A 19,298-nucleotide genomic window follows, 5' to 3' on the forward strand; every position below is an offset into this window, starting at 1 on the left:
AAAAGCTCACTGGCGCAGTTTACTGACTTGGTTAGACCTCAGCGAAACCAATATTCCCATTGTTATTACTGCTTACTGTGTGCTCCACAATATCTATGAGAGTAAGGGGGAGACGTTTATGGCAGGATGGGAGGTTGAGGCAAATCACTTGGCTGCTGGTTACATGCAGCCAGACCCCAGGGTGGTTAGAAGAGTGCAGCATCAGAGAAGCTTTGAAAACCAGTTTGATGACTGGTCAGGCTACAGTGTGAAAGTTCTGTTTGTTTCTCCTCGATTAAAACTCGCCCCCTTGGTTCACTTTACTTCCCTGTAAGCCGACTGCCCTCCCCTCCCCCCTTTGATCTCCACTTGTAGAGGCAATAAAGTCATTGTTGTTTCAAATACATGCATTCTTTATTAATTCATCACACAAATGGGATAACAGCCAAGGTAGCCCAAGAGGGGTGGCGGAGGAGGGAAGCACAGGGATTGGGTAGTTGTTGGGGCACCCCCTAGAATGGCATGCAGCTCATCAGAGAAGCAGCATGTCTGGGGCGCTGACCCGAAGCGGCTGTTTGCCTCTCTGGTGCTTTGGTAGGCTTGCCTAAGCTCCTTAAGTTTCATGCAGCACTGCTGTTATAACCTCTGTCCTTCATGCCCTTGGAGATTTTTTCAACTATTCTGGCATTTCGTCTTTTGGAACAGAGTTTGGATAGCATGGATTCATCTCCCCATACAGTGATCAGATCTAGTACCTCCTGTTCGGTCCATGCTGGAGCTCTTTTCTGATTCTGGGACTCCATGGTCACCTGTGCTGATCAGCTTGCCACACTGGCCAAACAGGAAATTAAATTCAAAACTTCTTGGGGCTTTTCCTGTCTACCTGCCCAGTGCATCGGAGTTGAGGGTGCTATCCAGAGCAGTCACAATGGAGCACTCTGGGATAGCTCCCGGAGGCCAATACTGTTGAACTGTGTCCACACTATCCCAAATTCGACCCAGCAAGGTCAATTTCAGTGCTAATCCCCTCATCGGGGAGGCGTACCAAAATCAATGTTAAGAGCCCTTTAAGTCGACAAAAATGGCTTTGTTGTGTGGATGAGTGCAGGGTTAAATTGATCAAATGCTGCTAAATTTGACCTAAACTGGTTGTGTAGACCAGGGCCCCGATTTCAGAGTTTAGGCCCTGGCAATATGCCAGCAAGAACCCCAAATGGATGTAAGTTGCAAAGGTCCTATGGGAAAGTTATCATGGGCTTTAATGCTAGTTTTATGCGCAGGGTACCCTCAGTATCCTGTCATTACTTAGCCCTTGAGCCGTTGTAAGTTGCTGAGGCCAATGAGGTAATATCTTTGGCTCAAAAGCTTCTTTCTCTTTATCTCTCACCAACAGAAGTTGGTCCAATAAACTATATTACCTCCCCCTGATCCCCACCTTTCCTCTCTTGGGGGAGACCCCTGCACTGCTTATTGGAGGGGCTCTTTCAAATCCTGAGAGCGAACACCCTTGTAGGGCAGGCACCTGGGAAGCCTGGCGAGGAACAAGGGAGTTCCCAACGGGCCCTCTGCCGTTAAACTTCTTTGGTTGAGGATTACATGGCCACAAGGCGCCAGGCTAACCGGGAGAGCGGGACACCGCCCGTGCGCTGGCCCGGGAACGCTCTCGCCTCTGGGGCACGTGCCATCCCGCAGCCGCTCATTGTGGGTAGTGGCAGAGAGGCGCAGCCACTTCGGGCCTCTAGGGGGCGCTGCTGCCACCAGAGTATTCCCCCTCAACCCCGCCAGCCGCGTCTCCTCTCCCGCCGCGCCCAACTGCCTCGAGCTCCGCCTCCCCGCGAATACGTGACCTCTGATGTGTGCACGCGACACCCCGCTCCCGCCCCATCTTCTCCCCTTTCCGTCCCTTTGGGTCACGTGAAGGGGATGAGCCGAATCAGCAGGGGTGTTCCCGGTCACGTGCCCCACTAAGCTAGCCCACTCGCTTTGGCTGCGCGCGCAGACCCTGCACCTGGCGGTGGCTGCTCTGCGCTCCTTGTCACCAGGACAACCGGCCCCGCCGCAGCTCGTTTGCCATGGTGAGTGTCGTGTCCGCGTCCCCCCGCGCGACTCGAGCGCCCTGGCTGGGGGGGGGAGGCTGAGGGGAGGGGTGCAGTGGGGGGGGAGTACGGGGGAAGGCTGAGTGGATTGGGGGAGGGGTGCGGTGCGGGGGAGAGGGGTGTTGGGTGTGGGGGGGAAAGGCTGAGGGGATTGGGAGGAGGGGTGCGGTGTGCGGGGGGGGGGAAGGCTGAGGGGATGGGGAGGAGGGAGGCGGCAGGGTGAGTGAGAAGGGGATGAGGTGAGTGAGTAGGAGGGAAGGGAATGGGGGTCCTGGAAGGGGCATGTGCGCTGTAGTATGTATCTCTGTGTTTGAGGAGGGAAGTATGTATATGATATGTGTTTCCACTGACTCCTGGAGGGGATCCTGAGCCTGAGTTGTTTCACAGTGGTTGCTTCCTGTTGAAGGGGACCAGAGCTCTGCTATGCTTTGATATACTTGGGGATATTCTTGTCTTCTGAGGCAGCAGGTTGTATAACCAGAGATCTGTACAGGTTTAATCAAATGTGGTATATGCACAGAGGTAGTCTATAATCTTGTAGTGTCCTTATACCTGTGAAAAATATAAATGATAGGAGGAGCTCTAGGAAGAAGAGAGGTGTGGATGTATCTTGTGTGTTGTTGCCTTTGATTCTGTAGAGGGCTTTCAGTTGGTGATAACCTGTGAAAGGTTTCTTTCCTTTTCCTCTACATGCAACCATTTCCATCCTTTCTTCCTTCTCTCTAACCTTGCTACTAGTTTGTACATTTTAAATGTGTATTCATTTAAAAGAAACAAAACATAAAAACCTATTGGGAAATAAAAAGGGAGATTTCCTTTGGCTGCACTACACTGTTCTACTGTGTAATCAGTTTTGTTTCTGGGAGGAAGACAGTTAATTGTGGAGGCTATCTTTATGCTAGGTTTGATCTGGAAATCTCCATTACACCACCACCAGATGGACTTCAGATGGTTGCTGACACTTTTACCACCATTTCATGTAGTACTGCTGAGAGCAATATCTGGTGTGCACCTCTTCCATTTCCCCCTCCATAAAAAGTGTCCTACACTGGTGTTTCCATTATCACTTCCAACAGAGGAGCTGCATTGATGGAGTGCTTCCAAATAAGTCTAAAATAGGCACAACTCATCTTCTAAATGTAGGGAAAACTAAGATTTTGAAAATAAAACACATTCATTTATACAATGTCAATATTGTGTAAGTAGATGCCTTCTAGCTACTGAGATTCAGATATCAGGGGGTAGCCGTGTTAGTCTGTATCCATCAAAACAACGAGGAGTCCAGTGGCACCTTGAAGACTACAGATTTATTTGGGCATAAGCTTTCATGGGTGAAAGACCCACTTCTTCAGATGCATGGAGTGAAAATTACGGATGCAGTATAATATAGTATAATAATGCCTGCATCTGTAATTATATATAGTTATATCTATGTATCTATCTATCTAGATCTATGTATCTGTCTATATATGTAGTATAATAATGCCTGCATCTGTAATTTTCATTCCATGCATCTGAAGAAATGGGTCTTTAACCCACGAAAGCTTATGCCCAAATAAATCAGTTAGTCTTTAAGGTGCCACTGCACTCCTTGTTGTTTTTGAAATTCAATTATAGACTTTCTTTGAAGACTGTCATAAGCAATTTTCCCTCTTTGCTGGTGGTAAAGGTTCTAATTAAAAGTTTTTTTGCAGTCTCATTCCAACAAACTTGCAATTTGGAAAGTAAACAGGCAATGTCGTTCACAGGTGAAATCAAGTTAATGATGCTAGATAAGCCCTCTTGTTGTTCTAATTTGAGTCCTAGTTGTTGAGCAGCCCCATACTTTTAATTTGAAGGCTAATGGAAAAGACCTGTTAATGAATGGAATATATTGTTTTTGATTTTCGAATATTCACTGTGGGAACACTTTTACATGGACCATTTTCTTTATAAAGATTATAACAAGGCTTTTGTTTCCCCACTTTCTTTCAGATCTGCATAATTTCAATAGTTTGATGTTAAATCGAATGAGCAAGAAATTATATTGACCAGTTAACACCAGGTGTTGTTGTAATGGTGAACCAATGATGTTCCCTGCAAAATAGCAAAAGGGAAGTAAATTAGGGCTACAGAGGTGCCTTTAAAGTTAGTCTGAGATAAGGTAGGGATGCTAAATGTGGAAACCTGTTTTTGTTTTTTTAAATGAGTGCCAGAGTCGGATTTCCACTGATATATAGCTGCTCTTTTATCTTAGTCTAGGAAAGCAACGCTAATTTCAGAATTATAGCAATGTTGTTTTGAATGGTAATCTTAGATCACTTAAATGGTGAATATTAGCTGTGTTTCAGGTGCTTTGTGAGCTAAAAGTCCATAACTTGGTATAACTTGTTAACTAGATGCACAGTAATTCTGTCCTTGTTCATGAGAGTTTTTGGATACAGAAAAGGAAGATGACAGAGTTGAGTGAGATGGATTTCATAATTTGTGAGTTTTTTCATAAAGATTCTTCTTAGAGCTCTTTCAGCCAATTAGCTAGCCACTCAGTTCATGTACATTCCTTACAATACATATTTCTGATAGATTCCTAATTTCATTCTCTAGCGAAATGCCACATCTGTTTTTCTAATAACCTTTTTATTTCCTAATTAAAATTAATTTCCCTGTTCTGAGAGTACATACACATTTTGTAAAACTGATTTTTCCAGTTGTCAAATGAAATGGTGATGTAACCCAGCTTTCCTGTTTTAAACTCATGCAAAGTTGGAGTTCAGTGATATTTTTAAAAATTCTCTTTTTTTTAAAGAGTGAAATATTTTATTTATAGCTTATGAAGAACAAAGCCTGCTCTCTGATCCATCGCTCAGTATTGTAAAATGCTATGAATGTGAAAGGATGTGCATATAGCATGTTTTCATGCAGCAGAAGTTGACATGATATTAGACTATTTTTGATCCTTGGGATTTGGTTATTATAGTCCCTGTGAACAGCATTCTAGTGTAGATTGCTTCTGAAACTGGATGCCATAGAAGTATTCATTTTGTACTTATAAAGTTTCTTGAATGGTCAATGGGAATATCTTCAAATATTTGAAATCCAGATTCAGGTGTACGCAAGTTTTTAATTTTAGTCTACTCAATTTATCATTATTGGTGAGAATAGAAAATCAAACAAATGGAATCTGATAACAGATGCAAGAGAGGTCCTAGAGTCATAGAACCCTTGTTTGACTACTACATGATCAAAATTGTTAATTGTAGTTTGTGTGACTTTTCAGTTTAATTGGCTGAATCCAAAAAGATTAAAAAAATTAAAAAATTACTTTTGCTAAAATCAAATCAAATACTGTAAAATGGGAAATGTTGATATTTTCTTATAATTTAAGAGAATAATATCCCATTTTAAAAGCTGAAATAGAATTGACAATTCAAAATTAAAACAGATTTGTAATTTATGATTCATTTTTGGTAGATTCGTTGTTTGTTTTATTTGGGGAAGGATAGCCCATTAAGATGTATCTTTGATTTAAAGAACTGCAAAACAGTTGTGTGTTTTTGTACATTTGGACTAAATTTTTTGCCATTAGATATGTGCCTTAAAGATATGATTTATGTTTTGTTTTGAGGGGAATATATTAGAAGAATATATGCATAGTAAGTGTGTGAGTTTATATACGCTCTCTCTCTTCTCTGCCCGAATTTTAAATCAATAACAAAATTAGTTCAGTGGCTTCCACAGTTCAGTGGCTGTGGTATCTAACCCTAAATCTGGAATAAAATGTATCATTTTATACATGGAGTTTGACTTTAACCTACAATCACCTTATTGGGACACGTGAAAGTGCTCCTATGTGGGAGACAGCTCACTTGAATAACATGCTGTTATAATTGAAATACTGAATGCTGCTCTGAGAGCTAACTTACTTCATGGGTATGGTTTCTCAGGAATCCCTTCAAAAGAAAACACAGGTTTTCATTATGTTTATTGGAGCTCTACTTACAGGGCATTTCCTGATTCTAGACAATATTGCTCCTAGCAGACTTTATGTACTTCTAGCCATTACTGGAGAGGGGCTAAAGTCAGATTCCTCCATCCTTTCTTTGGAACGCAAGGAAGGGTAAAAGCACAATCAAGACACAGATAAGGACCAACATTTACAAAGGACAGTTTTTGTATTTCCTTCTGCCTTAAACAGTAGAGTAATCCAACAGTTGCCAAGAGCCACACTTTGAATTTATATTACTTTTTGAATTTTTTGAACAATTTTTAAGGTTCAGGGTGCAACTTGTTTAATATTGTCACCCTGACTCTTCCTGTGGTTGTTGCCTCCCATCACATTGTCTACAGTACACTTGCCTTTAGGAAAAAAATGTATGGGAGTACACAAGGCTTTAAATATCACTTTCTGAATTACCGTGAAAAGGTGCTTCTTGATTTGGAAAAGTATTACCTGCCCCAGCATTTTTTTTCCTATCCTGTTTCAGCCTTAAACAACAAGTTGTTGTATTTTTTCTCTTGGATTTGATTAGTGATAAACTGGTTAACCAGTTCTGTCCTGAAAATCTAAATCACTAAGCAGCCATCAGCTGCTCTGCATAATTGCTAAACACATTCAATATTCCAGGCTTTTGTCCCTAAGGTCTGCTTTACACCTGAAAAGTAGCTTGACTCAGCAACATCAGTCAGTACTGTGAAAAGTTTGTGCACTGTGATATGTAGTTAAATGGACCTAACCCCACTATAGATGCAGCTGGATTGACTAAGGCCTTGGCTACACTGGTGGTGGCTTTACAGCGCTGCAACTTACTCACCGTCCACACTTGCAAGGCACATACAGCGCTGTATCTCCCTGGCTACAGCGCTGGTTGTACTCCACCTCTGCCTGGGGAATAACGATTGCAGCGCTGGTGATGCAGTGCTGCTCCGCCAGTGTGGCCACCAAAAGCGCTGTTATTGGCCTCCAGAGGTATTCAGAGGTATCCCAGAACGCCTGTTCAGCCACTCTGCTCATCTGTTCAAACTCTACTGCCCTGGCCTCAGGTGACCCGCCCTTTAAATGCCCCGGGAATTTTAAAAATCCCTTCCTGTTTGCTCAGCCAGGTATGGAGTGCAATCAGTGAATCTTTCCAGGTGACCATACCTCCACGCGCGAAACGAGCCCCAGCATGGAGCAATGGCGAGTTGCTGGACCTTATCAGTGTTTAGGGGGAGGAAGCTGTGCAGTCACAGCTGCGCTTCAGCCGTAGGAATTACGATACCGATGGGCAGATATCAAGGGCCCTGCTGGAAAGGGGCCATGACCGGGAAGCAGTGCAGTGCAGAATTAAAGTGTAGGAGCTGCGGAGTGCCTATTGCAAAGCCCATGAGGGAAACCACTGCTCTGGTGCTGCCCCCACGACCTGCCGTTTTTACAAAGAGCTGGACATGATACTTGGGGGTGACCCCACTGCCAATCCGAGGACCATGATGGACACTTCAGAGTAGGGGGGAGAGGTGGAGGAGGGGGAGGAGGAAACCGAGAGTGAGGGTACTGGGGTGGGGGGGAGACACCCCAGAGTCCCAGGAGGCATGCAGCCAGGAGCTCTTCTCAAGCCAGGAGGAAGGTAGCCAGTCGCAGCAGCCGGTACTTAGTGAAGGACAAGCAGAGGAGCGGGTTCCTGGTAAGCGGCTTTTATTTTCAGGATGGAAATGTTTTGGGAGAGGAGGGAGGGTTAGGGCTGCATGCATGCATGCCTAGATGTGGAATAGTCCATTGATGTGGTCTATCACGTCGCGGTAATCGGCCTCGGTAATCTCTTCAAAAGTTTCAGCCAGAGCGTGGGCAATGCGCTTGCGCAAGTTTATAGGGAGAGCCACTGTGGTCCTTGTCCCAGTCAGGCTAACGTGTCCGCGCTACTGTGCCGCGAGGGGTGGATGGACCATTGCTGCACACAGGCAAGCTGCATAGGGGTCAGGGCAGAATCCGCATTGCTGTAGAAGACCCTCCCGCTCTTCCCAGGTGACCCGCAGCAGCGAGATATCTTCCAGGATTAGCCCTGTGGAAAATGTTGGGAGAGTGTTCACTGTAGGTGCTCCCTGCAGCAGTTTGCTTTCCCCAATGCACAGAAACCCCTGCACAGCCCTGAAGCAATCAGTCCCCCTTACTCACCATTTTGGGGCTCCTGTGGGTTGTGTGTGCTCTCTTTGGTATGGGAAAATTATGCTAAAGTGAAGACTGTAAACTCCTTCATTATCTGGGAATAACTGTCTGAGATATAAACAATGCTGCCTCTGTTAACTGTTGCCTTTTTTTCCTTTCCACAAGCGACCTTGAGTTCTCAGCTGCCCGTCTTAACAGCAGCTCAAAGACTCCAAAACCTGTGGAAGAAGCCGTGAAAAAGCAAAGACGACCTGCTGCAAACAGTTATGGATTACGCTACCAGAGAGAACAAGGACTGCAGGACTGGAGGGAAATGGAAAGCAGGATCCGCCAGAGACACGCAGCAGCCAGGAAGAAAAGCACAAAGCAGCTGATAAGCATCCTGGCGCGCCAAGTGGATTCTATCCAGGCGCTTGTAGCCATGCAGGCAGAGCTCTACCGCACCGCCGCCCCCTGTCCCAAAGCTCTTTCGCTTGTGCCCCAATGTCAGCGCCAAACCCCCTTCCCCAGCATCCAGGTTCTTACCTCCACCAGCTGCCTCCAATACCTGTATGTTCACCAACCAGCCCTGAGAACTAAGACCCTTACCCTCTGCACTCAACCCCCATCACCATGCAGTATTTTCATCCTGAAGTGCAGCAGTCATTGCATAGCACTCCAGACAGGATATATTCAAACCTGTGACTGTACAGTTCCACACCACACCCCCCTGCCCTTTTAGGTTCCCAAAATTGGCCTGCTAAACCCAGGGTTGTGAGTTCAATACCTGAGGGGGCTATTTGGGGATTGGCCCTGCTTTGAGCAGGGGGTTGGACTAGATGATCTCCTGAGGTCCCTTCCAACACTAATAATCTATGATCTCTATGTTGTGTGTCTGTCAAGAAAGTTATTTTCTTTTCAATAAATGAATTCTTGGCTTTGAAAACAGTCTTTATTATTGCAGAAAGTCAAAGATACCTTAGCCCAGGAAAGAAACAGGCACTGCAAATCAGCTTAGCAAACACAGATTTCTACTAACATTGTAACCACTGCACTTCACTCCCGTGCAAGGCACCAAACATTACTGTTGGTTTTCAGCCTCACATTCCTCCCTCAAGGCATCCCTGATCCTTGAAGCCCTGTGCCGGGCCTCTCTAAGAGCCCTGCTCTCTGGCTGTGCAAATTCAGCCTCCAGGCGTTAAACCTCAGAGGTCCATGCCTGACTGAATCTTTCACCCTTCCCTTCACAAATATTATGGAGGGTACAGCACGCGGATATAACCGCAGGGATGCTGCTTTCCTCAAAGTCTAGCTTCCCATACAGAGATTGCCAGCGCCCTTTTAAACGGCCAAAAGCACACTACACAGTTATGCAGCACTGGCTCAGCCTGTAGTTGAACCGATCCTTGTTCCTGTCAAGCTTCCCTGTATACGGTTTCATGAGCCAAAGCATTAACGGGTAAGCAGGGTCTCCAAGGATCACAATGGGCATTTCAACGTCCCCTACTGTGATCATCCGGTCTGGGAAAAAAGTCCCTGCCTGCAGTTTCCTGAAGAGGCCACTGTTCCGAAAGATGCGTGCATCATGCACCTTTCCAGGCCAGCCTGTGTCAATGTCAGTGAAATGCCCACGGTGATCCACAAGCGCTGGAGAACCATGGAGAAATACCCCTTCTGATTAATGTACTGGGATGCTAGGTGGGGTGGTGCTAGAATAGGAATATGCGTCCCATCTATCGCCCCTCCACAGTTAGGGAAACCCATTTGTGCAAAGCCATCCACAATGTCCTGCACGTTCCCCAGAGTCACCGTTCTTCTTAGCAGGATGCGATTAATGACCCTGCAAACTTGCATCAAAACGACTCCAACGGTTGACTTTCCCACTCCAAACTGGTTCCCGACCGATCGTTAGCTGTCTGGAGTTGCCAGCTTCCAGATTGCAATAGCCACCTGCTTCTCCACCAGCAGGGCAGCTCTCAATCTTGTATCCTTTCGCTGCAGGGTGGGGGCGAGCTCCTCACACAGTCCCATGAAAGTGGCTTTTCTCATCTGAAAGTTCTGCAGCCACTGCTCGTCATCCCAGACTTCCATGACGATGTGATCCCACCAGTCAGTGCTTGTTTCCTGAGCCCAAAAGCAGCATTCCACAGTGCTGAGCATTTCCGTGAAAGCCACAAGCAATGTCGTGTCGTATGCGTCAGGGGACTCGCAATCATCGTCGGACTCCTCCTCACTTTGGAGCTTAAGGAATAGCTCAACTGCCAAATGTGATGTGCTGGCGAGACTCGTCAGCATACTCCTCAGCAGTTCGGGCTCCATTTCCCACAGAAATCGTGCTGCACAGAAACCATTGGGAGAGTCACAATGGCTCCAAACGTGGATGGAAAAACAGGGACTACTGGTATGTGAAGCGATGCATCATGGGGTGTTGGGACAGGAAGCAGAAGGACCCGCACCCTTCTGTCCCCTTCCCACAACGCCAAAATGGGACGAGGTGCTCTGTGGGATAGCTGCCCATAATGCACCACTCCCAACAGTGCTGCAAATGTGGCCACACTACAGAGCAGGTAACTGTCAGTGTGGCCACACTCCAGCGCTTTCCCTACACAGCTGTACGAAGACAGCTGTAATTCCCAGCGCTGCAGACCTCCAAGTGTAGCCAAGGCCTAAGAGTCTTCCGCCAACATAGCTACTGCTTCTTTGGGAGGTGGATTACCTACATTAATAGAAAACATTTTCTCTTGATGTAGAAAACATCTATGCTACAGCAGCACAGCTTCAGCACCATAGTGCTGCTGTTGTAGTGTAGAGATGGCCTTAGGCATTGTCTACACTACAGAGTTTTTTGACAAAAAGCAGCTTTTGTCACCAAAACAGTGGAGGTGTACAAACTGCAATGCCACTTTTGACGCCAAAACTCTCCTGTTTTGCCAACAAAATAAAACCACCTCGATGAGAGAGACAGAGCTTTTTGCAACAAAATTTTGTCCACAAAGTGCCAATGTAGATGCCGCGCATTGTTTTGTCACTGTAAATAGTCTCCAGGAGGTGTCCCACAATGCCCATCATGACCACTCTAGTTAGCAGTTCAAACTCTGCTGCCCTGCAGCCAGGTAAACAAGCATCCACGCCTCCCCTCCCTTAAAGGGTGGAAAGTTGTGAAATTCCATTTCCTCTTTTCTCGGCATGGAGAGCTCATGTCACATCTTCCCAGCTGGCCATGGCAGCTCCATGTGGCAAACGCTCTCCCACTTAGACCACTGCGGAGTTGTTGGATTTGCTGAGTATATGGGAAAAGAAGGCTGTCCAGTCCCAGCTCTGCTCCAACTGTAAGAACTTCAATACTTATGGGCAGATTTCTCGTGGCTTGTGTGAGAAGGGCTATGACTGAGACACGGTGCAGTGCAGAGCAAAGATAAAGATGCTGAAGCAGGCATACCAGAAGGCAAGGGAGGCAAATGGTCATTCCATTGCTGCACCCAAGAGCTACTGCTTCTACAGAGAGCTGGATACCATCCTCTGCAGTGACCCCACCTCTATCACCAAGAGCCCTGTGGACTGGTGGGACTGGAGGCAGCGGAAAGTGGACCTAACCCCAAGGATGAAGTTGTGGACAAGGAAGTGGAGTTGGAGGACGTTGTGGAGCCCGCTGCAGGGTGGTCCAGTACCACATGAGTCAGGAACTCCCTTCCAGTCCAGAGGGGTGTAGCCAGTCCCAGCATTCAGTTTCCAGAAAGCATGGTGCAGGAGCAGAGTAAGTAATCTTTTTGAGTTGATGCTGTTTGGTTACATGGCATACAGCTGTCCTTTGCTCTGAATATTATAGAAATGGGTGAAGGAAGGGGTAGAAATGTACAAGACTAGCTGTATTTCAGTGTGCTCCACATTTACCTGCTCAGCTAAGCAGTGTGGTGGAACAGTGTGTTAATGCACACAGAGATTTCACAGGAACCCTCCAGAGAGATCTCTAGGAAACTTTCCTGGAAGTACGTGGTAATCCTTTGCTGAAGGTTCCTTGGGAAAGCTGCTTTGCTTCTTCCCTCGTTTGTAGGAAACTTTCCTGTGCCACTCGGCAGTCGCTTATGCAGGGACCAAAGCAGCATACAGGTGAGCAGCATAGGGACCGGATCTGAACCCAGACGTGTGCAGCAGATGCATCCTTGCTCACCCTCAGGAGTGAGATATCGGCTTCAGTGACCCCTGCCTGTGGAAAATGGTGGCAGAATTTAAAATATTGTCCTCAGTTGCTTTAACTGATCCCCTGAAAGCATTACTAACACCCTTGCCCCATTTTGAATGCCCACCCAGGCTGAACTTGCCATGTTTAGGGTGTTCGTTGAGATGTGTGTTTGCCAAGGGACAGAGAGAAAGTGATTGCTATGTTAAAAGAGGTGTATTTCATTGTAATGATTCAGTGCTGTGAGCGAACAAACAATCATGCTTCTGTGAATTTTCTTGAGCTTCTGCAGATGTGGCCTTCAGGGAACCCCCTGCATGCTGGTGGAGCGCCTCTGCCAGATAAGGAAGCAGCCAAGATGGAGCACGGAGGACATGTTCAGAGGGATGCTCCAATTCTCCAATCAGAAAAAACAGAGCGCCATGAGAGAAATGGATAGAAAGTATAGTGAGGAGTGCATTCTAAAGGTCCATGAGCAGATGATGAAAGTGATAGAGGAGCAAACAGAGATGTTGAAGTTCCTAATCACACTCCTGGCAGAACAGATGCATGCTCGCCCCCCCTTCAGCCTCTAGAGAACTGTTTTCTATGCCCTCCCCAAACTCCTCCCATACATTCCTTGCAACTTCCCCAAACATCTCAATATCCTGTTCACTCCAGCCCTTGAGACACCTTCCAAAATGATAGCTGGATTTATGCACAGCTGTGAGAGCCCTCCACTGCTCAGCACTCCTACCTCCATTCCCACCAACCCTTTTGTGTGAGTTAATTGGTGTTTAATAAAAACAAACTCTCTGAAAGATAGCCAATCTTTATTTGTGTCCTACATGTAGTGATTGCTGCTGCTAGTAACGTATGCATGCATTCTAATAATTTTCTTACTACAAATCCCAGTCAGGAATCATCACAAGTGCTAGGCCAAATAAGATAACTGAGTTTAATGATGCATGGTAGATTGCTGTATAGAAAAACAGAGTACTAGTGCTCCTTATCAAAATGTTGCCTCAAAGCCTCCCTGATTCGAATTGCTCCTCCTTGTGCCCCTCTAATAGCCCTTGTGTTAGGCTGCTTGAAATCAGCAGCCACGTAACATGACTTGGAGCTCCACTCAGGGCAAACTTTTCACCCTTAGCCTCACAAAGATTATGGAGCCTTCAGCTATGACGATTGGAATGTTTTCCTCACTTAGATCTAACCTGCGTAAAGGCAGCACCAGCATGTTTTTAATCTGCCAAAGGCACATTCCACAGTCATTCTGCACCTACTCAGCCTGTTGTTGAAGCACTCCTTGCCACTGTCCAGGTTTCCCTGTAAGGCTTCATGAGCCATGGGAGTAAGGGGTATGCTGCGTATCCCAAGATCACTATGAGCATTTCAGCATCTCCCCACTGTAAACTTTGGTCTGGAAAAAAAGTCCCTGCTTGCAGCTTTCTGTAGAGGCCAGTGTTCCTGAAGATGTGTGCATCATGCACCTTCACAGACCACCCAACATTGATATCAGTGAAACACCCGTATTATCCACAAGCATCTGCAATACCATGGAGAAGTACCCCTTTCTATTGATGTACTCTGTCACAAAACGGTCCAGGGCCAAAATTGAACTATGCATTCCATCTATCGCCTTGCTGCAGTTACGGAATCCCATTTCCACAAAACCATCCACTGTTTCAAGCACTTTTCAGAGAGTCATGCGATTAGCAGAATGCGATTAATTGCCCTGCACTCTCGTGTTAACACAGCCCCCGCAGTTCACTTCCTGACTCCAAACTGATTCGTGACTGACTGGTAGCAGTCCGGGGTTGCTAGCTTCCACACAGTGATCTCCATGTGCTTCTCCATTGGTGTCCTTGTGCCTCAGGGCTGGGGTGAGCTCCACACACAGTTCCAGGAAGGTGGCTTTCTGCATCCAAAAGTTCTGAAGCCACAGACTGTCATTCCAGACCTGCATAGCAATGCAATCCCACTACTCAGTGCTTGTTTCCCAAGCCCAAAAGCGACGTCTGCTGTGTGCAGCTACTCCATGAATGCCAAAAGTAATCTGGTGTTGCTTCTTTCCATGACGCAAAGCAGGTCAGGCAACTCTGATTCCTGGTCAGATTGGTAGCTCATGATTAACTGCATGACCATCCATGATGTGTTAATAACAGTGACCACAACAGTAGAGAGCAGTGCAGGATCCATCCTTTCACACAGATGGTGGGCACACAGTAAACAGGGGCCATTGAAAAATGCTGCAAAAAAAGTCAGAAGACTGTGGAATGCAGGGACAGAAAATAATGCATTATGGGACATTGACTCAGCATCCATGATGTGGTGCGAGCCACTCTGCCTTCCCACAAGTCCTAGCTGCAGAAGGTGGCAAGTAGCACACTGGGATAGGTACCCACAGTGTACTGCTCTCACTGTCGATGCTAGAGCACCAAGTGTGGATGCACTCTGTCAACAGAGCTTAGCGTGAACATGCAGTAGACATAAAATTATTGCACTTTTTGATCAACATAGTATTTGTCAAAAGGACTCTAGTGTAGACAGCCTTAGAGGCTGATACTGAGGTCAGCTTCACTAAGGAAACAATCTCCTTGCATTTTATGACTTCAGTTTGCTGTGCTATGGGAAGGCTACTCAAATGTAAAGGGATATAATATTTTAGTGTGCTTGCAATTCTGAAGCTTTTCTCTATTTGTATTATGTATTTAGGGCAAGAATAACTAGGATCTTTTATTTCTACCATTCAAAGCCTTGGAATTTAGACTAAGGTCAACTATGGAGAAAGTTACATAAAAGTTATGCATCTTCTCCAGTTCTCAATTTCTTCCTTTTGTTGGAGCATTTTTGAAAGCTTGAGTCTGATCCTGCTCCCACTGAAGTCAGTCAGAATTTTTATTTAGTGATTTCTCTGTGATTATGAAAAGGTGCCTGTAAGCCGGCGGTGTCAGGGCTCATCCCTCTCAGGCGCAGCGGAGAGCCAGGGCGCCTCCTTACACACAGCAGTCCAGGTAGGCCTAACTCCTCAGCCGGCGTTGAGGGAATAAAGGGTCTGCAAACAAAGTATATCAGGCCGGGCCCTTGGGCAGGGCGGGGCAGTAAGCAGTTCAAGCTCAGGCCTTCAGCAGGCTGAGCAAACACAGTATATCAGCCCAGGCCCTTGGGCAGGGCGGGGCAGTAGCAGTTCAGGCTCAGGCCTTCAGCAGGCTGAGCAAACACAGTATATCAGCTCAGGCCCTTGGGCAGGGCGGGGCAGTAGCAGTTCAGGCTCAGGCCTTCAGCAGGCTGAGCAAACACAGTATCAGAGAAGTCTATACAGCAGGCCTCCTCAGGCCAGGGAGAGGGGGAGTCTGCCACCCTTGGGGGGGTGGCAGGGGGAACACAGGCCCTCCCAGCCCTGTGGCGGACGGTGAAGGCATAGGGCTGCATAGCCAAGTACCACCGTTGAAGTCGCATGTTGTGGTCCTTCATACGGCACAACCATTGGAGGGCGGAGTGGTCAGTGACCAAGGTGAACGGGGCCCCAAGGAGGTAGTAACGCAGGGCATCGCAGGCCCACTTCGCTGTGAGGGCTTCCTTTTCGACCACTGCATAGTTCTGCTCTCTGGGGAACAGCTTCTGGCTGATGTAGAGGACCGGATGCTCCTCCCCATCCACCTCCTGTGAGAGGAGAGCCCCGAGCCCCGCTTCTGACGTGTCGGTCTGCAGGACGAATGGTCGATGGAAGTCAGGGCTAAACAAGACCGGCTTGCTACAGAGGCTTGCCTTAAACAACTGGAAAGCCTTGTCACACTCGGAGGTCCAGCATACTTGTCGCGGACTGTCCTTGCTGAGGAGCCCAGTCAAGGGGGCGGCCATCGCCGCAAACTAGGGGATGAACCGTTGATAATATCCCACCAGCCCCAAGAACTGGTGGACTTGGCGCTTCGTGGTTGGCGGAGGACAGGCTGCGATGGCCTGAACCTTGTTCATGAGAGGTTTCACTTGCCCATTTCCAACGGTATACCCCAAGTAGGTGGTCTCCCGTCAGCCGATGCGGCACTTCTTAGGGTTGGCCGTTAACCCGGCCGCCCGCAAGGACCTTAGGCCAGCGGCGACCTTTTCTAGGTGAGTCTCCCACTGCTGACTGTAGACGACTACGTCATCTAGATAGGCTGTGGCGTAGTCGTGATGTGGTTGGAGGAGGCGGTCCAACAAGCGCTGGAACGTGGCGGGTGCCTCATGAAGGCCGAAGGGCATCCGCGTGAAGTGATACAGGCCGGTCGGAGTGGCGAACGCAGTCTTCTCCCTGGAGGCCGGTTCCAGGGGGATCTGCCAATACCCCTTGCTTAAGTCCAGGGTAGTGATATAGCGAGCCTCCCCAAACTGGGTCAGCAGCTCATCTATCCGGGGCATGGGGTAGGCGTCAAACTTGGAGATGGCGTTAATGCGCCTAAAGTCAATACAAAATCGCTGGGAGCCATCGGGCTTTGGCACCAGGACGACTGGACTACGCCACTCACTTTGTGAAGGTTCAATTACTCCCAGGTCTAGCATCGCCCGCACCTCGTCGTCAATGATCCGCCTTCGGTGATACGGCAGGGGTCTGGTCGCAGCCTGGATAACCACCCCCGGCTCCGTCTGAATCCGATGATAGACCATGGAGGTGTGTCCCGACTGGGCCATAAAAGTACGGAGGAACGCTTGAAGGAGGCAGCGGGTCTGCTCGAGCTGTTCTTCTGTTAGCGTTTCCCCAAGCTGGAGTCCCTCGGGGTCTTCATTGGGGTGTACCTGGGGCCCTAGCTTGGGTTCCAGTGGATAGGGATTGATCAACAACCCTTCTCGTTCCCGCCAGGGCTTGAGGAGGTTGACGTGGTACCGCTGGAGCTCTTTCCGCCGGTCAGGCTGACGAATTTCATATGTAATGGGGCCCACCTTTCGAACCACCTCGTAAGGGCCCTGCCATCGAGCCAGGATCTTGGACTCACTGGAGGGGAGGAGGAGTAAGACCCGGTCTCCAGGTTGGAAGTCACGGGTGCGTGCATCCCGGTTGTATGTCTGGGCCTGCGTTTCTTGGGCGGCTTTCAAGTTTGCCTGCGTCAGGGTCCCAGCCTGTTTGAGACGCTCCTGGAGCTGGATCACATATTGTAGGAGACCCTGGGCGGGTGATGGGGTTTGCTCCCAGGTTTCCCTCATCAGGTCCAAGAGGCCCTGGGGTCGGCGGCCATACAATACTTCGAAAGGCGAGAACTTGGTTGAGGACTTGGGGACCTCTCGCATCGCCAGGAGCAAGGCCAGGAGTAGCTGGTCCCACCGGCGGAGGTCCTCCAGGGGAAATTTTCGTAACATGTCTTTCAGGGTTCGATTGAACCTCTTTACCAACCCGTCAGTTTGGGGATGATATACCAATGTCCACAGCTGCTTGATCCCTAGGAGCTCGCACACCTGATCCAACAGCCGCGAGGTGAAGTTGGTCCCCTGATCCGTGAGGATCTCCCAGGGCAAGCCGACGCGAGCGAAGACCTTGACCAGTTCGCCTGCGATAGTGCGGGTGGTGATGTTACGGAGCAGGATCGGTTCGGGGAACGGGGTGGCATAGTCCAGCATCACTAGGATGTACTGGAACCCCGCAACACTCTTAGGGAGGGGCCCCACCAGATCCATGGTCACACGCTCGAAAGGGGTCTCGATTAGTGGCATCGGGACCAGCGGTGCCTTGGGCGTCCTTGCCGGAGCGGTCAACTGTCAATCTGGGCACGAGGTACAATAGTCCTTCACCTCGCGGTGTATCCCTGGCCAATAGAAGCATCCCAATATTCGGGCCAGGGTCTTTTCGGTACCCAGATGTCCGGCAGCCAGGACGTCATGGGCCGGTTTCATGACCACCCGTCGATGACATCGGGGCACGAGGAGTTGAGTTCGGGGCTCCCTGGTGTGTGGGTCCCTCTCGACCCAATACAAGCGGTCCTGCTGCAACTCAAAGTGCGGCCACTGGGCTGCTCGACCCGGATTAAGGATAGTCCCATCCACGGCAGCGAGCTGCTCATATGCCCTGCTGAGGGTGGGGTCAGCTCTTTGGTCCCAGCAGAAGTCCGTGGGGGCTGAGGGACCCCTTGCCTCCCCCGGGGAAGCATTGTCCCCATCCTTTATCTCGATGGGGTTCTCAGGGTGGGTGCTGCTCATCCTTCTCCATTTCGGGGGCCCCCCCGCTCATCTTCCTTCCCTTCTGGGGTCTCTCCTTCCAAGGCTGGTACGGGACCCATGCCGCCTCCGGTATGTTGGCGCAGGATGGCCGGAAACTCCGGCCAGTCCCGGCCCAGGATCACTGGATATGCCAGCCTGGGTGCGAGGCCTACCACCAGCCGTCGGGTCACCCCGTCTATTGTCAGTTGGGCCCAGGCGCTGGGGTAAGGCCATATGTCGCCGTGGATGCACTGCAGGTGAATTTCCCCCAGGCATGCATCTGCCTGGGGACCTAAGTGGGCGCAGATTAACGTCTGTCCGCAGCTGGAGTCGAGGGCCGCCATGGTCGGGTACCCCTCAACCACCATGGGCGCCGTAATCTTGGCGGGCTGTCGGCGACGGGCCCGAGCCTCCCCGGAGCAGACTTGGCCAAAGGTGCTCTCCGTATGGAGGCAGTCTCTCTGGAGATGTCCTGACTTGCCGCAAGCGAAACAAGGCCCTAGGTCGGTTCGTCCCGATCGGGCCGAATCCTGGGGGAGTCCCGAGCAGGGTTCCAGGGCATCTTCCGGGGAGTGGGAGTTGGGGCTTGGGGCGGCCTCGCAGGTGGGGCTGCAGCCCGAGTGGGCGTCGCCTTCTTCTCGGGGTTGGGGCGTTCCGGCCCCAATGGGGTTGTTCGGCCAGTCGGGCCCACCAGTGCTTCCGCCGCTAGGAAGTCCTCCATCAGGGTGACAGCCGTGGCCAGTGTGGCCGGTCGATGACGGAGGGCCCAGGCTCTTCCTCGCGATGGAAGGATGTGAGTGAA

At 49.0% G+C, this 19,298-nt stretch overlaps 1 protein-coding gene across 5 annotated transcripts in view; it reads left to right on the top strand.

Annotated features, from left to right (window-relative positions):
* Nucleotides 1-1,957: 1,957 nt before the first annotated feature.
* The window catches only part of FBXL2 (F-box and leucine rich repeat protein 2), a 148,345-nt gene continuing 131,004 nt past the window's right edge, over nt 1,958-19,298 (top strand). For all 5 annotated transcript variants that reach the window (XR_003998871.1, XR_003998873.1, XR_003998872.1 and 2 more), the window contains exon 1: nt 1,958-2,054. Coding sequence is in view for 2 of the 5 variants with exons in the window: in XM_030551227.1 (XP_030407087.1) it covers nt 2,052-2,054 (3 nt within the window). In the remaining 3 variants the exon portion in view is untranslated. The remainder of the gene's footprint in view (nt 2,055-19,298) is intronic.

The sequence above is a fragment of the Gopherus evgoodei genome, chromosome 2 (assembly GCF_007399415.2).
Source record: "Gopherus evgoodei ecotype Sinaloan lineage chromosome 2, rGopEvg1_v1.p, whole genome shotgun sequence".
NCBI classification, from domain to species: Eukaryota; Metazoa; Chordata; order Testudines; family Testudinidae; genus Gopherus; species Gopherus evgoodei.